The sequence below is a fragment of the Ixodes scapularis genome, unplaced genomic scaffold (assembly GCF_016920785.2).
Source record: "Ixodes scapularis isolate PalLabHiFi unplaced genomic scaffold, ASM1692078v2 PGA_scaffold4__175_contigs__length_147842914, whole genome shotgun sequence".
NCBI lineage: Eukaryota > Metazoa > Arthropoda > Arachnida > Ixodida > Ixodidae > Ixodes > Ixodes scapularis.
This window is the reverse complement of record NW_024609879.1, coordinates 84155160-84175791: the sequence shown is the minus strand read 5'-3', so window position 1 is coordinate 84175791 and position 20632 is coordinate 84155160. Positions and strand designations below refer to the sequence as shown.

At 44.6% G+C, this 20632-nt stretch overlaps 1 protein-coding gene and 1 pseudogene across 5 annotated transcripts in view; one reads left to right on the top strand and one right to left on the bottom strand.

Moving 5' to 3' along the window:
- LOC115326853 (zinc finger protein 493-like) overlaps positions 1 to 14604 on the bottom strand; it is a 34114-nt gene extending 19510 nt beyond the window's left edge. For 3 of the 5 annotated variants that reach the window (XM_040216283.3, XM_040216284.3, XM_040216285.3), the window contains exons 1-6: positions 13969 to 14582; positions 10411 to 10533; positions 8805 to 8927; positions 4737 to 4859; positions 2047 to 2178; positions 1453 to 1572 (exon numbers count right to left, since the gene is read on the bottom strand). In XM_040216283.3, coding sequence (XP_040072217.1) covers positions 1453 to 1572; positions 2047 to 2178; positions 4737 to 4859; positions 8805 to 8927; positions 10411 to 10533; positions 13969 to 14251 — 904 coding nt within the window. In that variant the 5' untranslated portion in view covers positions 14252 to 14582. Of the gene's footprint in view, positions 1 to 1452; positions 1573 to 2046; positions 2179 to 4736; positions 4860 to 8804; positions 8928 to 10410; positions 10534 to 13968 lie in introns of all 5 variants that reach the window. The other 2 variants (XM_040216281.3, XM_042293757.1) reach the window with 2 other exon arrangements.
- Positions 14605 to 19364: 4760 nt separating this feature from the next.
- On the top strand, positions 19365 to 19921 carry LOC115326845 (annotated as a pseudogene).
- Positions 19922 to 20632: the final 711 nt, after the last annotated feature.

The window sequence follows — 20632 nt, the reverse complement described above, 5'->3', positions numbered from 1 at the left end:
TTTGAAAAAAATGAGCGGCTTTTGCCTGCGCAGCCTTTTAGCGGCGTCGCGGGTTGCGGACGGACGTTGCGAGCGTTCAGCATTGCTAACCCTAATCACTTTTCTCCGGAGATGAAAACGCGTGAAAATTCGCATCCTTCATACGGTACGCGCCAGTAATACCTTGAACTTGAGCACACGCATGAAATGCGCCAAACAAGAAATCCGGGCGATGTTCGAGGACACAAATGCTTAGAAATCACCACTGTAGTCGTAGTAAACAAACACGACGACACGGGCGTTTCTGCCGTCTTGAGAGCGCCGCCACGACATCGCCGCTCGAGTAGGTGGATCTTCCCTTCTAGTACGTGCTGGGTTATCATAGCGACACACAACGAAAATTCAGTTAAGGATAGCGCTTTTACGCGGAAAGATGAGATGAACGCCGCCTACGACGACGATCACAACGTTGATCACAACCAGCAGTCGGCCCGCGACCGGCATGCATGCAACGCGCGCGAACACTTTTCCTCGACCTGCGATTGGTCTGTCGTTGCGGCTGTTGGTTTCTAACGCAGCGGAGGGACGCACGCACGTGAACGACACGTGCGTGCGTCCCTCCGTCGCTAGGGCAACTGAAACCTCTCTCCTCTCTCTTCACTTCTCCCGCTTCTTCGAGCAACCTCCTTGCCCCGCGAGTGCCGCTTGCGCAACGCTTGCGGCTCGCGCCGTCAGCGCAGTTATCTAGTGTCGCACAGGGAAGCGTGCTCGCTGCTCCGGTCGTCGGCGCGGTCGGCGGGCTGTGCCAGAAACCGCACTATAACCGGTATTTCCCTTCGCGCGCCTGCGTTTTAAGCGGTATGTAATTACATGGAGTTCTATGGGAGGCGAACCGGTGGTTTAAAAAAACCGCGTTATACCCGGTCCTGCACTATAAGCGGTTACGTTGTAAGTGGTCTATACTGTAGTAAAGTACAATACAATGTCGGCGACAGAACTACATTGGGACAGTCAAGACTGTTGCATGCAACCAGAAATGACTGTTCGCGAGCAATGATTGCGAGCGGTTCCACCATGCCCACTGAGCAGAACCACCGGGGCACCCTCTTTAGAGTGCTTCCCGTTTCTGCCGAGAGAAGGCGAGCAACGAGGTGGAGGTGTGAGTATGTGGGATTGCAATAAGTGTACTCGACAGAATACAACAGCCTTCTGACCTGGTACAAAAAGAGAAGACCAGCATTCTAACAAATCGGCACTGAGTATCAGACTTGAAGCTCTAAAGACGAAGCAGGCTGACTCTGAATAACTACGCTAAAAACTACGCTCAAAACAAGTACCAGGCCTAAGCACTCGTGTTCCCTGCTTTTGGGCTTTTCTTCGAACCACGGGAACAAAGTAGATTTTACTCGCTACAGTTGATTACAATAACGAGGTTATGTTGATGATGACAAGGTTATGTGCAGTTGAGCTTGCCTTGCTTCACGACGCAGCTCTTGTTGTGTCCTTCCCGGTCCGGCTGAGGGCAATACACTCTGTTACAGTCCTCTGAACGGAAAGCTCCGCCCGTTGGAGTGGGCAGTATCTCGTCCGGCACTGCTGGGAAGAATGACACGCCACTGTTGCCGACAACCAAAGTCGAAAGGAGGCGTGCGTCTGTTCACACAACTTTAGACAGAGTGAAAGGAAAATAAATTACATTTTCTCAACGAGACAACCTTGATGCTCACAAGAATACCTAAATTTCTGTATTTCTGCCATCAATCGTCTCTCGAGAGAACGGGATGCCCATGCAGCATCCTTTTTGAGAATGACCGGTTCTCGAATACTGTAGTCACACTCAGGGTACAGAGGGTCAAACTTAGTAAATTAGTTATTCAAGCATAAATATCATGATGCATTCAAAAACTTCCACGCCATTAGATCTTGGATTTCATCAGCAAATGAGAAAACAATGTTTCTATCGTGCCGATACGTCACGCCACGAAAGGGAAGACAACGAATCAATCTAGGCTTCTTATTGATGGCATTGGAACTTCCTACAAGAATAAGCAAGTCAGAAGAGCTTGCCTTCAATCACATGAAGGGAACCGTCCCTCCGCTGTCCCTCCAGCAGCACTGGCAAAAATGACACGGAGTCAAAAGCCTCAGAGGTCTTGCCCTCGCCTTCCATCCCAAGGGCGGGAGCAAACTCATCTGGTTCTGTTTACAAAGAAGCACGAGATACCTGTCCATTATATTTCACAAAAACATGATTGAAAACAAGGAATGATTTAATCTTTATCGAGCACCTTCACTCCTTTTACTCGCAATAGCAGACATACCCTATGGGGGCACTTTCCACTGCAACAGGGAGAATGACAGTTAGCAGCCATTGGCTGCAATCTAGCTTAGTGAAACAGAGAGGGCACGACATGGCAGCTTGTTTCCTTGGTTAAAGGGGTACTCCACATATTTTTAAGCTACTGAATCCAAAGGCATCACCTGAATGCGGGTGGCTTCCTGATTCTGAAATGCTATCTTGTTCCCCCTGATCCACTCTAGTGAATTAAGGGGGGACACTACCTTGAATTGCACCTTTTTTTTCCAAAAAATGCATATTCAGAACTGCTGAGTTTTAGTATGTATGAATAATCAGGAACACTCTCACAAAGTGTCGTCAATGTGCACTGACAAACAATGTCAAAGATAATTATTCTTTATATGTTGGTGAGGTGCGCTCCACTACGCAGCACTCATCCTCCAGAAGCAAAAATAGCTGAAAGCAATGTCAGTATATCAGAAGTTTGAGGTAGACATCACCTACACTGCTGGAAAGAATTTCTAACATTTAAGACGCAAAAATAAACTTTTAAAACGTCATCTTGAAACTTCAAGTGCATTTATCTCGGCTTCACTTTTTGACAGCAAATCCCACTTAATAAAACTATTGTTTCAGTATGAAACTACCGAGAGACTTAATATTTGCGGATTATATGCCAAAATCTTTCTTAAAAAAACTTGCATTGCTGGAGGAAAATTCACCAGTGTATTCTACTCGTCACGCGGAGAAGTGGAAGATGGTTACTCAGCGAACGAACTATGGTCTCAGATGCTCCAATTTACTCTTCCAAATTTGTTAAATACTTTTTGTAGTAGTAATGTTTCCCTTGAAAACTTGACTTTCAAAGACTTGCATGGATATTTTTGTACATGATGCATTATTTTCATAAAACGTTGTTTGCTTTGTTTTCTTTTCCTGTTAACAATGCCTTCAGCTGCTACTGGATGTGATTTTCATCCTCGTTTCTCGATGCCTGCCGTTGACCACTGTAAGGGGACCGAGGACCAGCCAAGCTGCATATCGCAGCTTTTTTCCTCGAGCTCCCCCATCAAGATCGATGGAAATAAAGATATCATTATTATTATTAAAATTTTATCGAGCCGGTTACTATGAACTTAGATTTTGAATTTTCATGTTCCTTTATTATGAATAATTATAATATTCAAAACTTGGCAAATGTAAAAAAATATATATATATATATATATTTCATAAATTTTTAACCTGAAAAATGCAAATTTCAGAAATTTCTTTTCATAGTAACCGGCAACAAGTATTCCAGTATGCATTCCACCAGAAAAATATGTGGTGAACACCGTTTCTCAACGATACATTCATTGAGTAAATACCATGCAAAGCTACCTTTTACTTCGTTTGGGGGGAGGGGGAGGAGTATACAACCTTATAAAAGTGGTCTACAGGGCTGAAACTTTGCATGCCCTCATTTTATATGGCTACAAAAACCACCTGTAAATTTCACGCCGAACGAGCGAGCGGTTCAGAAGTAAACATGCCCCTTAACAAAAGTTATATTTTGTTCACTACTGAAACCGAAACTACATCTTTTCCCCGTTTTCCCCACCATCCATACGAGACTTCACCAGCGGGATGCAAGGGCCCAGACCCAAGCCCAGGCCGGTGTTCCACAGCAGGTGTGCAAAAACAAGTAACGATTCTAAGCAAAATAACAATTGCGCTCCCTCATTTCCAGTTCCACAATCCAGCTGGAAGTGGACTGATTTTCGCCTGGGGTCCGCATGCTTAATGTAGTTTTCTATGGGTGATCTTCCAGTCGCCGATTTCTGTGAGTATGCCAAGTGTGTCCTACATTGATGCTTTAATTTAAAACAAGAAGGTTTATTTGCGAAAACATAAAAATTGGCATGGCGTGCAATTGCGGCTTCTCAACAATTCATACCTGCAAGCAGCGCAAATGGGATGTTTGGGATGTGATTCAAGATTAGATTGTGCCACGATCACAATTAAATTTGCGTGCTATAAAATTTGTGGCGTCCAATTCTTTTTTTTTTTTTCTAGTTTGTGCGCTTGGTTTTTTTTTGTGGAATGGTAGAACCATGAGGGGTTTCTCACATGGTCTGTCCCAACGTCACTGCACTAACATCGGGAGAAAAAACAGCTTTTTTGTCAACTCCGTGCCAACTGCGCATCTTTCCCCGAATATACTGAATACTAAAGCGACCGAATGCTAGGAATTTGATTCACGAATCGAATAATTTGGGAACTTACTATTTGATTTGTATTTGTATATTTGAGTATTCGCACACTAATAAAAAGGACGAAAAAGATACAGACAACACAGATGGGTGCTCTCTGCCTGTCTTTTTTTGTGCTTTTTAATACCATCAAAGTCATGAACTAACTTGCTCAATCTAACGTTTTAATTCGGCTGTTTTTCAAAATGCGTCTGTGAGGACTTGCCTTCCTTCACCCTGAGAGAAGCTGTCTCAACTTCTACCGGGCATTCGGCGGAAAAGTGGAGGCAGACGGCGCCTTCAAGGTAGCCATCCCCGCAGGTTGAAGCGGCAGACACGGAGTCCACCTCTGTTGAAGGAAATGCAAAACAAATATTGTTCGATATCTATGTGTGAAGTGAAGACCAGTTCATGCACCTGAAACTGGCTATGACAGCGTGACTTGAAACCCCTTAAATCTGTTTTGACGAGAAAACACACTAATGCCATCTCTCGGACAGCTGTGGAACCCTTTTTAGTTTTTGTATATTTTCCATCTTTTACGGGCATTATACCTTCCTTCCTGGCTCGAAGACCTTGTGACTATGTTACAAACTACAATTTTTCGCAGACAGAATGTAAAACTTTCGCTTTAGTAAAATGCAGTTCCAGGGTCACCTGACAGACGCCTCCAGCGTGCAATGTGTTCTCTAGACGTAAGAGATCACGAGAACTCAGTCCTGAGCAAATGCAAGTGCATGAACAGGCCTTATGGACTCAGTAAACAGCTGTTTATCCTGAAAACAAAAATTACTTGTCAACATTTAGTTTCTTGTACTAAGTAATGCTGAGTGTAAATCAACCACTAATTTCCAGGGCCCGTTAACGAAGGAAAACAATGGCCAAAAATTAGTTACTATATTTTCCCGATTGTAAGTCAACTCGATTGTAAGTCTAGCCCCTCACATTGCGTGTCAGCAAAATGAAAACAATTTATAGCTTAGGGGACTACTGTATGGCGAACTTGGGAGAATTGCAGGGCGCCTCTTTAAAAACGCCTAGCCTATACCGCGCACTCAACACGTTCCGGCGTGCTTTAGTTGCCCATGCGCCCACGAGATGCCAAAGCATTGTTCAATTTAAGAAGCCCACGTTGGATGCGAGACAACCGAAACTTCTCCCTGTCGTTCTTCTATGTCTTTTATGCGTGCTGGGGCTGTCCTTCCCGTCGTCATCACTGCTACATTCTCAAAACACGTCGTCGGCTTCACCCAAGGATATCTCGCAATTCGCAAACGACCACACGAACCGCATCTTTCGCGCTAGCTCTGTGATTGCATCGTGTGTCATGGGTAGGGATTATCGCGCACTTCTGTGACATAAGCAGTGGTGGAACTGATACGTAGTGATTTAGAGCAGCTCTTGTAGCAGAAAACCACGGGTTTAGGAGCAGAGATTCCCACTTTCGTAGCAGACAATTTTGAGCTATCATGTCAGAAACTTTTATATGGTCTCTTTAAAAGTTAATTTGTGAAAAAAAAACTGCAGTTGTTGTAGTGTTGGAAGGCTATTAAAGGTATCGTACCTACGGGGTACCTGGCCACTCCATATATTTATTGATTTATTGAACAATCTCATGCCGATCATTTTTCAGATGTCTGAATAACCTATTAGAAGTACCGATGTCTTCTTCGGTTTGTGTTTGATGTAAAAAATATGTTTTTGACTATTTTGTAGGGTTTGTATCGCGGTGAGGTAATTATCGCGAGTTCAACGTCAAACGGACACTTTTGTGTTAAATGTGTCTCACGCTGCCCCCTCACTCGTCTTCAACCTGCTACTGTTCATAGAGCAGCTAACCGCAGCACGTAGCTACTCTAACCTTGTGCCACTAAATAATCTATGCTTCAGAGTAACAACACTTGGCCATATTGTGGCTTAAAATCATGGTTGCCAGTTATCTGAAACCACAAGAAACGCTTTTCCGGCTTTTATCAATGTTTAAACCGTTCGCGACAAAGCAAAGCAATATTACACGAGCTTCCTAACACCGAATATTATTCGGAGGAAGTCGCACTTTTGAATCATGACGATTGGCAGTTGCGTCTGCTCTGCACAAGCACCAAAATGGTGGCGCCCGCAACAATGTCGCGGAACAAAGTGCCGAGCCCTAAGCGCAGCTCATTTAGTGGCTCTACTCTAACCGATCACGAGTAGCACTACCTATTCATTGCGACCTATGTAAGCATGTTCGCACAAAAACCGAGAACTCTTCGTTAGGCATGTCAAAATAGTATCTATATGGTTCAAAGCACATTGAAAGTGAATAGTGGTTTTAGCCGAATATATTTTAATCGAATATTTAATACTTCCTGCGCCTTTCTCCATGCTTTTCAGTACTGTTACACCATGCTTAAACTAAAAATTCAGCTGAACTCGCAAAGCTTGTTCCCAAGCCTCTAACTGTCCACTTAAGAGCTCTGTTAAATATAATCTGGCTATATTTATTGACTATAGCCTCAGACAGTCCAACGCCTACAATAGGATGACAGGTAAAGGACAGATTTGACCTGAAATTAAACCGATAAGGGAGTCCAGCCACACCTAATTGAGGGGATTTATAAATCTTTTGGCTATATGGAAAAAATGTTCTTCATTCCTGAATTAAAACAAAACAAGCACAAATAATGAACACAAGTTAATTGTTAAAACATTGCTGCTTAAAATATGCCCTTGGATAATAGCCGCAGTTAAATTTCGAAGATTTTACTGCAATGTAAATATCAACAATAACAATATTTTCTTTTTTCTATTACACTAGGCGTGAGCGTGCGTTATACCACTTTGGAGGTGTGCTTTTCGCCTAAGCGCACGGCTGCGCTGCGGCGAAGCAAGTAGCGAGATCGCATCGTCAGCTCCGCGGGTATTGCTTCTCCACAGTGCATTGGTGCTTGAGGAGAAGCGCACTCAAGGAGGCTAACCCGCCGCGATAAACAAACATTTCGAAAAGAATGGATATTGCAGTTAATCTTGAAGCAAATATCAAATAGCGTATTATTTGAAACTAGCATTTGATAATTTGTATATTCGTGCAGCCCTACTCTTTGCACATGATACTTAGGCACCCGAAAAAAAAAACAAAAAAAAACTACTTTCTTAATTTATAGTGGCACCCCCAAGAATGCCATGTGCCAGACATTTTGTTTCCATTTCGAGAACAGCCCCCTTTTGGCACAAACATGGCGCAATAATTGTGCAAAAATAGAGCCTTTGGAGCAGCATGTAGCAGGTTATTCGTTCTGGCGCAGTTTGGCGCAAATTGCGCAGCAGTTCCACCACTGATAAGTTGCAAGCTCGACCTCCGACTCCGGAAAGCATCCACATTTATCAAAATTCTGGCCCACGGAAGCCTCTTCGTTTGCCGTCGCAGCCAAGAGATCTCGTGCCGTTGCGAACGCCACTGGTGCTCCACTTTTTCCGACAGGCCGAACTTGCATCCAGCAGCGCAGATGTTGATTGCAATCGGACGAAGGATGGCCATTCACAAGTATCGAAAACCTAAACTGCCTGGTTGAGACATGCCAATACAGAGAAACATTGTCTGCTCTCCAGCACGGTCACACGATCACGACTCAATCGAACAACTTGTGACCACCATAATCATTATACTCCTTCAAAAAACTAAAATTGTGAAACGAGCACAAAGAATGCTTATATGCTCCTGGTAGAGCCGGCTGAACTCGTAACAAGCCAAGGTGTCCCTGATATTGTGACTGCTTCAACCTTGTCGAGGGTGGATATGCTTTGGTTCCGGTTACGAACCCCCCCCTCCCCCCCCCCTCCCAGTTCGGAAGCTTATGCTGTAGACGGTACGCACTCGCTATCGCTAGCAAGGTCACCACAATGGCCACCGTGGTGACGTCGGTGCATGCTGCGTATTTACCCCGTAGCCCCGAAACATTTTCAATCTGTATCTATTTCTTGGTGTGACGGAATGTTTCGCAGTATTTGCGAGATCAGATCTAGGAGAAACCTTTGCGTATAGCACATGCAAAATTATTTTGAGCACATGGTAAAAAGAAGAAGATGCATACAAAATGAAGAATTATGAAGATTGAAAGTGAGCTTTCCTTCTTTGCCAATTCCACAATAGTTTCTATGTCCAAAATTGTTCCCTTATAAGCAGCAATATGTGGTTATTGTTTCGTCCAATACGTCTAGCTTCCTAAAAAGAGGAAAACATCACTTCTGCTCACATTTGGTTCAAACAAAAAAACGTTCTTGAAGCCACATGGCGACAATCCAAAGAGCTCACCTTCTTTCACTGCACAAGCTCTGTCTTCCTCTCCCTCCAAGTGCAGTGGAGTAGTAGACACTCCACTGTAGTCCTCAGAACACAAGCTTTCTATGGTTGGAGTATCAAGCATCTCCTCGGGCTCTGTTGGGAAAGACAGCAAAGGAATATTGCACCGAGTCCAGTACAAAGCAGAGTCACATTTGACTGACAAAGTGGTTACATCCATCGTTACTCTCAACCGATCGCATGCATCTAGTATTTAAGTACCTTTGGCAAAAGGTCATATGCGTAGGTATCCACATGATATAACAAACAAGATGTGCTCTGGTACAAGGTTGACAAGCTAGACATTATCATCGCGCATAAGTTCATAATAATTTGTTACATCATCTTACGTGGCTATGCGTGCTGGGAGGTTATTCCAGTCGATTATTGTTTGTGCTTGAATGGTTGCGCATAAAGAGACGAGTGGCATGTGACGCGCTCATATGAGTGATTCCGACGTGCAAAGATAATGTGACCTGCCTGACGGATGCCTTAAAAGTTTGCAATATTATCCTTAGAGAGAAACCAAAGTGGTTCATTATTCAAGGAAAAACACCTAAATTGTCTTCAGTTGGCCTCTGGAATCACGAATATCTGGATTATTTTTCAATTTGATGCACAAAGGCTGCAGAAATTAATTTTTAAAGTACCGCTGAAGCCCCTCCCCTTCCCGGGGCGGGACGACATACCAGGAGCTTTCGAAATCTCTGCTCTCGCGCATTTTCGGCACCTGTCAAAGCTATGCACACGCACTCCTGCTATTTTCAAAAAGGTCAGAAAGAGACGCCATGACTGGTGTCAGTGCGAAAAAATATAACTGGTAAACTTGCTATTGCACACGCTGCCCACACGAGCGACATGCGCTTGGTGACCCAAAGTGTCTAGTATGACATCACGACTGGTCGTTGGTTTTTCGTATTTTCTCGTGTTTAGTTGCATCTTTGGGGAAAACAAAAGTGATATTCGGATTCACGGCATAAAATATGCCAGAGTTCACCTCGAAATCATTTTTTTCAAGAAGTGTTTCAGCTTGCCTTTAACTATTTCTAACTGTGCCCATAGTGTATCAATCGCCCATAATCGAAGGGCACGGAGGTCCATTTCAAATCTCCTGCTGAGCTCCCAGGCTCGCTCCTCCGTCTAAAAAAATAGTTTGAAGACTACAGTTTGGATTTCTGTGAGTTTGTTTATTTTTCTCCACTGCGGCAAGTTTTCAGTTGAGCAACGGCGCGTCGGCGTAGCCGACAGTCATAGATGAGACTGGTGTATGCGTGCAAGCTTGGCAATTCTGGTGAATCCTTTATCGACTTTTAGGACTCAGATGGCAGCAGAGTGGTCCGAGGATGAAGCCATATCATTCTATTTCAGCTCTGAAAGCCACGAACAACAAAACCAACCTGTACTCCATCACATGGAGGAACTGCTATGTCCAACGGCTTGTTAGACTCTTGTTTTAGACATATTTTCTGATAGCTTAAGACTTTTCTGATCTTTTCTCTGTTTCAGTGTCCAGCTTGTTCGCTACCACGGGTTGCGCACTCTACAGAGCAACGAGAGTTGTGCTGCAAAAGGAGCTTGCCTTGCTTCACCACAGTGATGGTTGCTTCTTCAACATGTAGATGGTCAGGCGAAGAGGACAGACCATCAACACCTTCAGAAGAAAAGGCCCCACAGGCTGAAATAGCAGGAGCATTGTGAGACACTGTAACAGAGAATACAAAGGAAACTGACATGAGAGCTTCTTGTTGCATGTTTGCAATAGGCAAGGAGCCATACTTTTAGCTCAACATTGGCCCAAATGCATTGTGAGTATTCTCCAGTGTTTTCATTCATTAGCTTTCTAAAAGCAGAGGAATATCGTGGTGGCCCACTCTCAATCGTAGATAATATCAGGAATGGCCGAACCGTAGCTGGCGAGCCTCGCGCAGCACTTCGGGAACCCAAGTGCGTCTCACAGCTCCCTGGTAACCTGTACCCCCCCCACCACCAAAGAAAAATGAAAAGGGAAAAGAAAAAAGAAGGCAGCCTGTGTTTTAACTCTGTGCCATCATACACACTTCTGACATGATCCTTGTTTTACGAATGGGGACTCAAAGTAAGGAAACATGCTGGGCAATCCTTTTATGAGTGGAATTTGCTGTAGCCACCAGCTGATGATATTCTTTAGTGCCACAATTTCTTTTTATTGCCTTTAACTTAAAATACTTCCTTTTTATAGGTCAAACAACACATATTATATGTATTCCACCCAGGGTACCGCGTTATCCAAACACAATTTGAGAAAGGTTTCAAATAACACAGCAACTCCAATATACAGTGTCAACCATAGTTACTTTATGACGAACGGACGGAATTCGGCTTGTTTTGGGGCACGTTTTGAGGAAAGCTGCCCTTCTGCACAGAACCAAAGCAAATGAAAGACTGTGTATATTTCGTCCCCATACCCCCGAACCGAATCCCATCAGCTATTTTTTTCCCGAAGGCCGGGAACATAGCCGGGAAGGCTTTTCGGAGACTATCTTAACGGAAATAATTCTTGAAGAACGTCGAATGGCCTGTGTCATGGGCTGCTTGACGTTTGCTCTCTACGTTCATTTCCTGCGAAGGCCGAGCACGCTACGAGCCCTGGAATTCCCTGATTCTCACACTGGAAGATAACACAAAAAGGGTAAGCATCTTGAACAGGCAAATAAAGTCAAAACTTTCAAGAAAAGTCGGCGACCTCCGAATGCATAATGCAGGTGGGGGGTTGCGATGACCGGGTTTCTGCAGCTCGGGCGGGTGGCAGAAATTTCTGACTGATAGGGGTCGCTCGAATCGCAAGATGATGGCGGCCAAAAAGGCCCTTTTTCAAAGGTCTATAGGCAATTGGACTCTGAGGTACAGCTGTTTTATGCTTCATTGTTTTGAAGCCAGGAAGTCTAAACTCTGCCGCTGCTTGAGAGTAAAATCTGGGTAACTTAATGCCTGGTGCAGAAGCCCAATACATTAAAAAAAACACCAGCTTTGCCTTCAAGTGCCTAAAATGAGTTGCTAATTCCTTGAAAGAGCCGTAAAGCATAAGCAACGTTTATTTTCTGCATCGCTCGAAGTAAATGTTGTCGCACAAGTGACACTGGGAATAGCCGAAGATCTTCAAAAAATTTGCAAGAAAATATACTTGGGGACAACCTTCTGCACTGATGCAGTCGACGGTTTGGGGAGAGAGTGCGCCCTTTAATTTGTGTGCTGTTTCCTCCTTTCTTTGTTTCGCTACAGCAACCGGAAGTCTCCCCCGGCTTCACCTTTGGTGGCGTCATGTCGCCTCAAAAAGCTTCCTAACTCCATAGTATCTTCTGCCCCGCGCTGTACAATGGCAGTGCACGCTCAGAGGAGCACTATCTCGGGTCCAGCGTCCGCGGGCAGATGTCTCATGCGGAGTCCGCAGCGCACCGCTCTTGGGCACTCTAGACAAGTTTGGTGCCCTTGGCACGCTCACACGTGCATATCACGGACCAATGGCGGCTGGTGCGGTGCAATATAACGTCACGTGCAAGACGCTTTTGTTGCTGCTTCAATGGCCCCACTAGCTTCTAACATCGGCAACGGTGTGTTCTCATGTGAAACAAAGTCTTGGAATCGTATCAGTTAAATAGGCACTGACACCCCCCAAAATTTTTTTTTTTTGTTTTTTGCCAGGCGATTTATTACGGTGTCGAAATACTACCCAATTAATATTTTGCTACAGAGTCACATATTTTTTTAATAAAGCCAAAAAACGCAACTGCTCGAAACCAAATCCGAAACCCCCGCACCACATGGAGAGGTGGAGAGGAGAGAGTGAGTGGCGGAAGTCATGTAACTACACCCAACCATGCTATTTATTTTTTTTATTTTTTTTATTTTGCGCGCAGCAGACAAAACGCGTTGCGGGATCCATTCGCCGTGCAATTCCTTTGCACTTATGTTTGTTCCGCTGGCTGTTCTTACTTCAAGTTGAGTTGTTTTGTACATTGAAGTGTTGGCAATTAGTAGTGAGTGCCCGTGTTGAATTCCCGTGATCGGCTCCGAAAAGATTACTCCCAAGATGTTGCGTGAAGAGCTGCCTCACATGTCCTGCATCTGAAAGTGGCATTGTGTGGGAGAGGTGTCAAAAATGGAATCCCATACCATTTAGTTCAGCGACGTATTTATTGTCCACAACAATTGTTTTTTTCAGTGAAAATTGTAAAAAAAAAAAGAAGAAATCTAAAGATGGCAAAATGCCTGAAAAAAAAATGGTACACCCATTAGGGATTGAATTTGTACCCGCCGCATGTGAAGCGGACGTCTTTCCCCTGAGCTACTGAAGGAACTCTTTCGTACGTAGTAATGCGGCCGGTCGACTGTATGTCGGGGAGTTTGCTGCCGATTTCCCTCCAGCACATGCACTCCCAGCTTGAAGTCAAGCAGCACCTTGCATTCGCCACATTAGCACCTAGTAAAGAAACCGTACGCTTGCGTATTCAACTCGAAGTATGCACTTCGTACTTGATGTTTGAGTGAGCAATGTCTTCAGCCACGAAAAGGGATGACGGCTCGACGATGTCTTCATGTAATCGGCTTGCTGGTAGGGCGTGTCGTACGAGATCAATAAGAATTCTTTTGAACGGTCCAAAATTTCTCTTTCTAAGGAAGACAGAATTCGCCGGTACCGTGAACGACAATTCTGAAGTAGAGGTCCCACGCCCGTCGTCATCCGTGAGAACCACGATATGCGAAGCGACGTCATGTTGAGAATTCTGCAGTGAAAGCCCAGAATGCTTCCAATTGTCTGTGCAACTTTTTTTTTTTTCAACCAACGTATTTACAGCTTTTAGAAAGCCACAAAAAATAGGTTTCTTTTTTTTTTCCATTTTTAGTACTGACTGCGTGCCTTCAATGACCCACGACTTTGATTAAATTTGGTGGTCGCGTCTAAACCTTAGAAAACGGCCCTTTACCACGGAAAAGAGAGTGAGCGCGACTCGGGCGGAAAGAAACCGAATTTCGAGCCGCAAATTCTGTTCTGGGTAGTTGGGCTCTCATATGTCACGTACAACTAAAAACCGCGGCAAGTATAAATACCCTGTCGGTGTCCCTTTAAACCGACAAGTCGCGATCACCAAAGGTCACTCACCGGCACGACTGCGCAGTCGTTTTCCTCCGGTACTCGCGGTCGACGCTTCTTGGAGCTGCAGCGTCGGAAATGAGCCCCTTGTCAGTCGCGGCTTGGCCTTCGTCCCCACAAGATGTTCTGGGAAATGTCTAGAACACACCACGGTGGAAGAGGAGATACTAGAGTGATCCCTGTTGACCATGCGAACCCATTTACTCCTCAGTCTAGGGTTCTTGGGAAAGCTGAAGAGCGACACACCGTCGGATTGACAGGCGCCACACGTCAAGACGCAGCACTTCCTCATTTCACCTTTGTAGGCGCTACGATGCCCTCGGTGGGAGTACGACTGTCGAAAATCTCAGGAGATACACACAGTGCACAAGCTGCTCGTTGCTAACTCTGAAGTGAACGCGCTACAACTCACGAAGGGTTCATATGGCGCCGATCTACCGCAAGTGTGCGTTGGAGACGGGCGCATGTCCCTGGTTCTGAAGCGCATTGAAGGAGTACGTTCGATCACGTTGATCTGTGGTAGCGACGTTCTACATTGCACTTAAAGAAAGCCTCAATAACGTTCAAATCCATCCACGAGCATTCACGACATACACCGCAATCAAACGAAGTTGACAGTCACCAATCAGGAACCCGGATTGGATTGTCTTCTTTTGATTGGATTGTCTTCTTTTCGTTTCTTCCGAAGAGTTCAAATCGATGTTATTTTTGTTCGAACGTCAATTAAATTTTTATTCCTAAAAGCGCAAAAAATTAACAAAAAAACCTAGTTGATACGAAGTAAAAGTTTTTTGTTAGATGAAGCAGAAATTATATGTATTAGGCATTTGTGTTAGGATAGTTCCACTTTCGTTTTCGGGGAATGCGCCAAACGCGTGTTGCAATTTTCTTGCGAACATAGGGTGCATAACGACACAAAGGTAAATAAGGAAAAACGTCAGGCTCCCATAAGAGAAACATCAAAACGTAGGAAGAACAAAAAATAGAAAAGACGACGTCAAACACTCAGCTAACTGAACACCAACACAGAGGTACGAAGTCTTTGCGGAGCGCAAGTTCGTCTGCTTATTTTGCAGGGGTGGTGGTGATGTCCGAATGGAGCTCTATTCGAAGGACAGTGGGAGACCTCGAAGCAACGTCGCCTCAAAGCAAGCTGCCTTGGGGTAATTACGGTCAGTGCGCTGGCGAGCTGGTGGACGTTTACCATGATAATTTTAACCCGAGACTAAACAGAAAAAAAAAAAAAAAAAAGTTTTCTTTCTTTTTTTTTTTTTGCAGTGGAAGAGAAACAACAAGGACGGACTAGGGTGCCTTCGTGTGCGCTTTGCTTAGGGTGGAGCACGGCGGGGTGGAGACATCTGGCCATTTGGTCCCACACGTTTACTTTTCTTTTTTGTTCAGAATCGAGTGAAAGAGCGTGTCCCTGCACGTGTTTGTGGCGCTGACTGTGCTTTGGCGACATTTCGTTTTCGTCAATTTCTTTGTATTTTACCCGTGAGCGCGTGCTGTCGGCATCGGGTTCTACTACAAAGGGTGACATCACCGTAAATAGAAAGACATTCAGGCACCCGAGAATGGACGGCGTCGAGGATAAACAAGACAATGACAGAAAGCAAAACGCTGACTGCCACTGTAAAAAAAAAAAAAAAAAAAAAAAAAAAAAAAAATATTTTGTTTTAGTTTTGGGTTACAATCAGGGTGTCGAACCGGAACCGAACCGAACCGAAAACCGGAACAGAACCGTTATTTTTAGCCGAACCGGAACTGAACCGAGCCGAAATCTTCGCCGCCACCTTGGAACTGAACCGGAACCTAACCGAAAAAAATATAACGGTAACCGGTTCAAAACGGTTCAAGGTAATTTTGTTTTTCTTTTTTGTTAGTATCACAAAATGAGCATATGGGTATAAAAAATTGGCGGCTGCAGTGTGTTTCTATCTACGGATCAAATCGTCATATACTGAATTGAAAAGTATGGTAAGTTGTGGGTTTTCATGGCACTATGATTAACCATGTGTCACGTTGTCACGTAACGTCATGGTGTCAATACATGACCTCGTGACATCACGTGACTCACTGCGTCAACTCGATTTAATTTGAGGAAGTCACTAGATGTATTAACATTGTTGACAGCATGGCGTCACATGACATCACGATTTCGCACCGAGAGTCACGTGACACCGTGACGTAAGCGATTTTCATAACCCCTGGTCGAGTGTTCGGGTTCATGACAATCAGCACCGCCAAACATTCGGGTAACGGCTCATGTCAATCACATATGATAATAGCCCAACTCTAACAATATCTGAAGCTCAGCCCAAGCTTTTGCTTTCCAAAGCCTAGCCACCTAGGGCATGACTGTGATGAACACTGGCGGTATCAGATCACGTGGCCGCTTGTTTAAATTGCGAGTTGAGGAGATATCGACAGCTGTCTCTTTCTTTTATTTTTTTCTGCATCTGCTGTTAGGGGAAAGCTAATAAATGTTTCGACGAGCTATCAACGTTAGGGGTTATTTCTTAACTCTATTTATTGAAAATAGAAGAAAAAATGTTGCAAGACCCATTTTATACTATTGAGGCACCCAAATGTTTTTTCGTTGTTGCTGAACTACATCCGAAAGATGTCCCTGAGAATAGAAGTACTGAAATTACTAAATGCGACTTATTACTATGACGTTACATAGAACCACACGTGTGTACGGAAGGAATACTAAAAAAAAGAGGATATTTTAGTGACGTCAGAGAGACAGCCGATCGTTGGCAGTCGCTGTAAGTCACACGAGCGTCATTCTCAAATTATTGCCCAAGTTTCGACTCCCTCTGTACTTTGCTTAAAGGAGCTATAGAAATTATTTCTATACATCACTAAATACTTCTCAGGATCACTCCCCAACGTTAATAACTGCTTGAACTTGGCTTTGCTATTTTTTTCTAGGCAATGGCAGTCGCCGAAAATTCGGGAAATATGAGCATTGTTCATCCCCTCAACTTCGGAGCCAGAAACGGCCATCCATTGAGTCTGCGGCGTAACCAAGGTCACCCCCAGGTCACGTGTCCCCTCCCAAGGTCACGTGACCCAACAAGGCCATGTGACCCCCGAGGTCATGTGGCCCCTCTCAAGGTCACGTGACACCAAGGTGCCCCCACGTGACCCCCCAAGGTCACGTCCCCAGGTCACGTGACCCCTTCAAGGTCACGTGACCCCCCTCCAACCCCTTCCCCCGAGGTCACGTGACCCCCTCCCTTCCGAGGTCAGGTGACCCCCCCGGAGCATATTAAAGAATGAGGGGAGGAGGAGGGGTCTACCTTCCCTTCAGTACCCTTCCCTCCTCCTCCTCAAGAGCTGCGCTCCAATTCGGCGTTACAGGGAGTTGTAAACGGCTTTCACTTTTAGAGCGCAGCTCTTAGGCGCCCGTTTCCGGCTTGAGCGGCGTCGCCGTCACCAAGGTTACCCCAAGGTCACCTGACCCCCAAGGTCATGTGACCCCCCGAGGTCACGTGACCCCCGATGACGTCATCGTCACTGATGACATCACCGGCATCCGCATCGTCATCGTCATCATCACTGATGACGTCATCGTCCCTGATGACGTCACTGGCATCCGCATTGTCATCGTCATCATCACTGATAACATCATCAGTGACGTCACTGATGACGTCACCGGCATCCGCATCGTCATCGTCATCATCACTGATGACGTCACCGACAGCCGCATCATCATCACCACTGATGACGTCATCAGTGATGTCCCTGATGTCGTCACCGGCATCCGCATCGTCATCGTCATCATCACTGATGACGTCACTGATGACGTTACCGACATCCGCATCATCATTGTCATCACTGGTGACATTATCATGACGTCACTAATGACGTCATCGGTATCCGCATTGTCATCGGCACTGATGACATCATCGGCATTGTCATCGTCACGTGACCCCCCCCCCCTCCGGTCAGTTGACCCCCCCCCCCCCCAGTACCCTTCCCTCCTCCTCCTCAAGAGCTGCGCTCTAATTCGGCGTTACAGGGAATTGTAAATGGCTTTCACTTTTTTTACGCTAATGGTGCGGGAAAATGTTTCTGCTAAATTTAGCTGGGAAAATTTTTTCTCTAAATTTAGCAGGGAATTTTTCAGGTAAATGAAGCCGGGAATTCTTTCCGCTAAATTTAGCGGCGAAGTTTTTCTGCTATATTTAGCGGGGAAGTTGTCTCACTAAATTTAGTGAGAAAATTTTTCCCTTAAATTTAGCCAGGAAATTTTACCCTCGTGATGGCACGTGTACATAATTATGGGAAGCGTCCCATAATACAATGTGCGGTTACGCCGACAACGACGCCGCTTAACTCGGAAACGGGTGCTGCGCCTAAGAGCTGCGCTCTAAATAATTTTAGCATATGTACCGTCAGTGCCATGAGAGGTACAGAGTCAGGCCATATGAACCCAGGTCCTGTTTGTTTTACTTGCGACTCTTTTTTGTGGGCACCCCTGTTATTACTTTTTTTTGCTACCATATGCCTTTGGCGTTAATGTGAGTGTGCCATGTTTGGGGTTTTAAAAAGTGGTCAAATGCTTGCCTCACAGGAGCGACCATATATTTGCAATTTATTCTCTTCTCAACCTCGCAGGTCGACGCTGGCAACCCATGCAAGATCTGGCAAATGGCCCATTGTTGCTTTGCCGAGAGGCTTCTTCCCACTGGCCAACTCACCTTTTGGGATCATGCATTTTCTGTGCAGTGTTTTTATACCAGTCCGGCATCATCGAAATGAGTTTCTCCTAGCATAAAATGGATCTCAGTTATTTAGATGAGGACAAGCACTCAATCTACCTGATCGCATTCACCGCCATTCTATTTGTGCAAAACAAAACAAGTGTGATGCAGTTGTCTTGCAATGCATGCTCTTGCCAGGTGCCTCAGGCTACAAGATGTCAGCAATTTGTTTTGTTAATTGCATTCACTGGAAGCAGTGCCTGCATACTCGACAAGTGTGTGATTTTTCATAGATTTAAAGTGACATTTTGTAGAACGTTATTACAAAAATCGGACGTCACTACATGGAACCTCCACAGTACCGTAGCACATACTGCAGCCTTATATGGCATAGCAATTCCAAAGCCCACAAATGAGGTTCGCTTATTGTTTGCTTATGGCTATTAGGATGTGAGATGTGCTGCTTCAATGAAAGATAAAGTACACATAAAAAGTTGCTGCATGAATTGGCAATGCTCATCAATATTTTATTAACTTGAAGTTTGATATCACATGACCTTAATAACACCCCTCTTAATACTTCAATTGTTCTTTGCTGAGTTTTCTTTCTTATATCAACAGGAGTCAAACCACTTGTTTTGTATGCACTACTTTCTACTGAAGGAAGTGCAGGGTTGTCAAGATTGTCTAATGTTTGCACCTTGGCATTGGACTTTGTTGTCTTAGACTCATACTACCCTTGTCTCGTTTCTTTGATATCCTCAACAGTGCTGGCCAAAGCAGCCTTCCGGGAGGATGTAGGCAACAAGAATAACTCCTCTTCCCCAAAAAACGAACTGGTTGAGTTGCAACCCACGACAAGGCCACGATATGAGGGCATGTACAATTGCAAGTTCTGCCCTTACTCCTGCCGTAGTCTTTCTCGTGTCACTAGGCACGAAAGGACACACACGGGAGAAAAGCCTTTTTGCTGCTCTGTGTGTGAGAAAGCGTTTGCTTTTATTGCTGACTTGCGGATGCACATGAGGACCCACACGGGGGAGAAACCATTCCGTTGCGAGGTTTGCCAGAAGGCGCTCGCCAAAAGTCATCAGCTGTTGATTCACAAACGAGTACACACGGGCGAGAAGCCGTACAGGTGTGGCACCTGTGAGAAAGAATTTTCACATAAATCCAGCTTGTTGTGTCATGAGACAAGTCACAGTGGGGAACGGCCTTACAAGTGTGATGCCTGTGGGAATACGTAATTACGGCGTTGCGATTTCGACAGCCACCGGAAAAGAGTGCACAAGTGAGGGACCTGCTTCACGCACTATCTGGAGTTATGGAAGAATTCTTTCATGCTTCACCGTGCGCTTTGCTGCTTGTCTCTTGTCCGTTCAAATTAAATTGAGACATAGAGGCACATATATCAGCTCTAAACATTATCAGTTATAATTAGGCAACAACCGCAGTACTGCTATGTAGCATTTTTTGTTTAATACAGTTTAGCAGCTTTTCCCTTCAGGACCATTTTTGTTCTATGATGTATAAAGCCACTGGTCTTGGAGCTTTTTATTTTTTTAATTATTTACGACGAAACACATTGAAATTGCAAAAGCTTTTTCAGCTTTTTGTGTCCATTTTAAATATCTGGTCATTTTCTCAGTGAGTAGAATTTTCCTCAAGATACTTAAAACTCACCGGCCTTTGTTTGGAGCAACAATAGGAAGCAAAAACTACTTAACAAAATATCCTCTTCAACACATAGCTAGATACTGCAAAGTGTAGAGAATACAATGCTGGAAGCACTTTTAACATTAACCCATTATTACTGTTTTTATTACACATTGAAGTTCAGTGCTCAATGTGTGACTAATAAGTAATAACATAAAAGATCAATTAAAAAAAAAGAAATCTGCTCTCAACATTGTATGCTTCACACAGTAGCAACATGTTTCAGAAAAAGTTAGATTTCT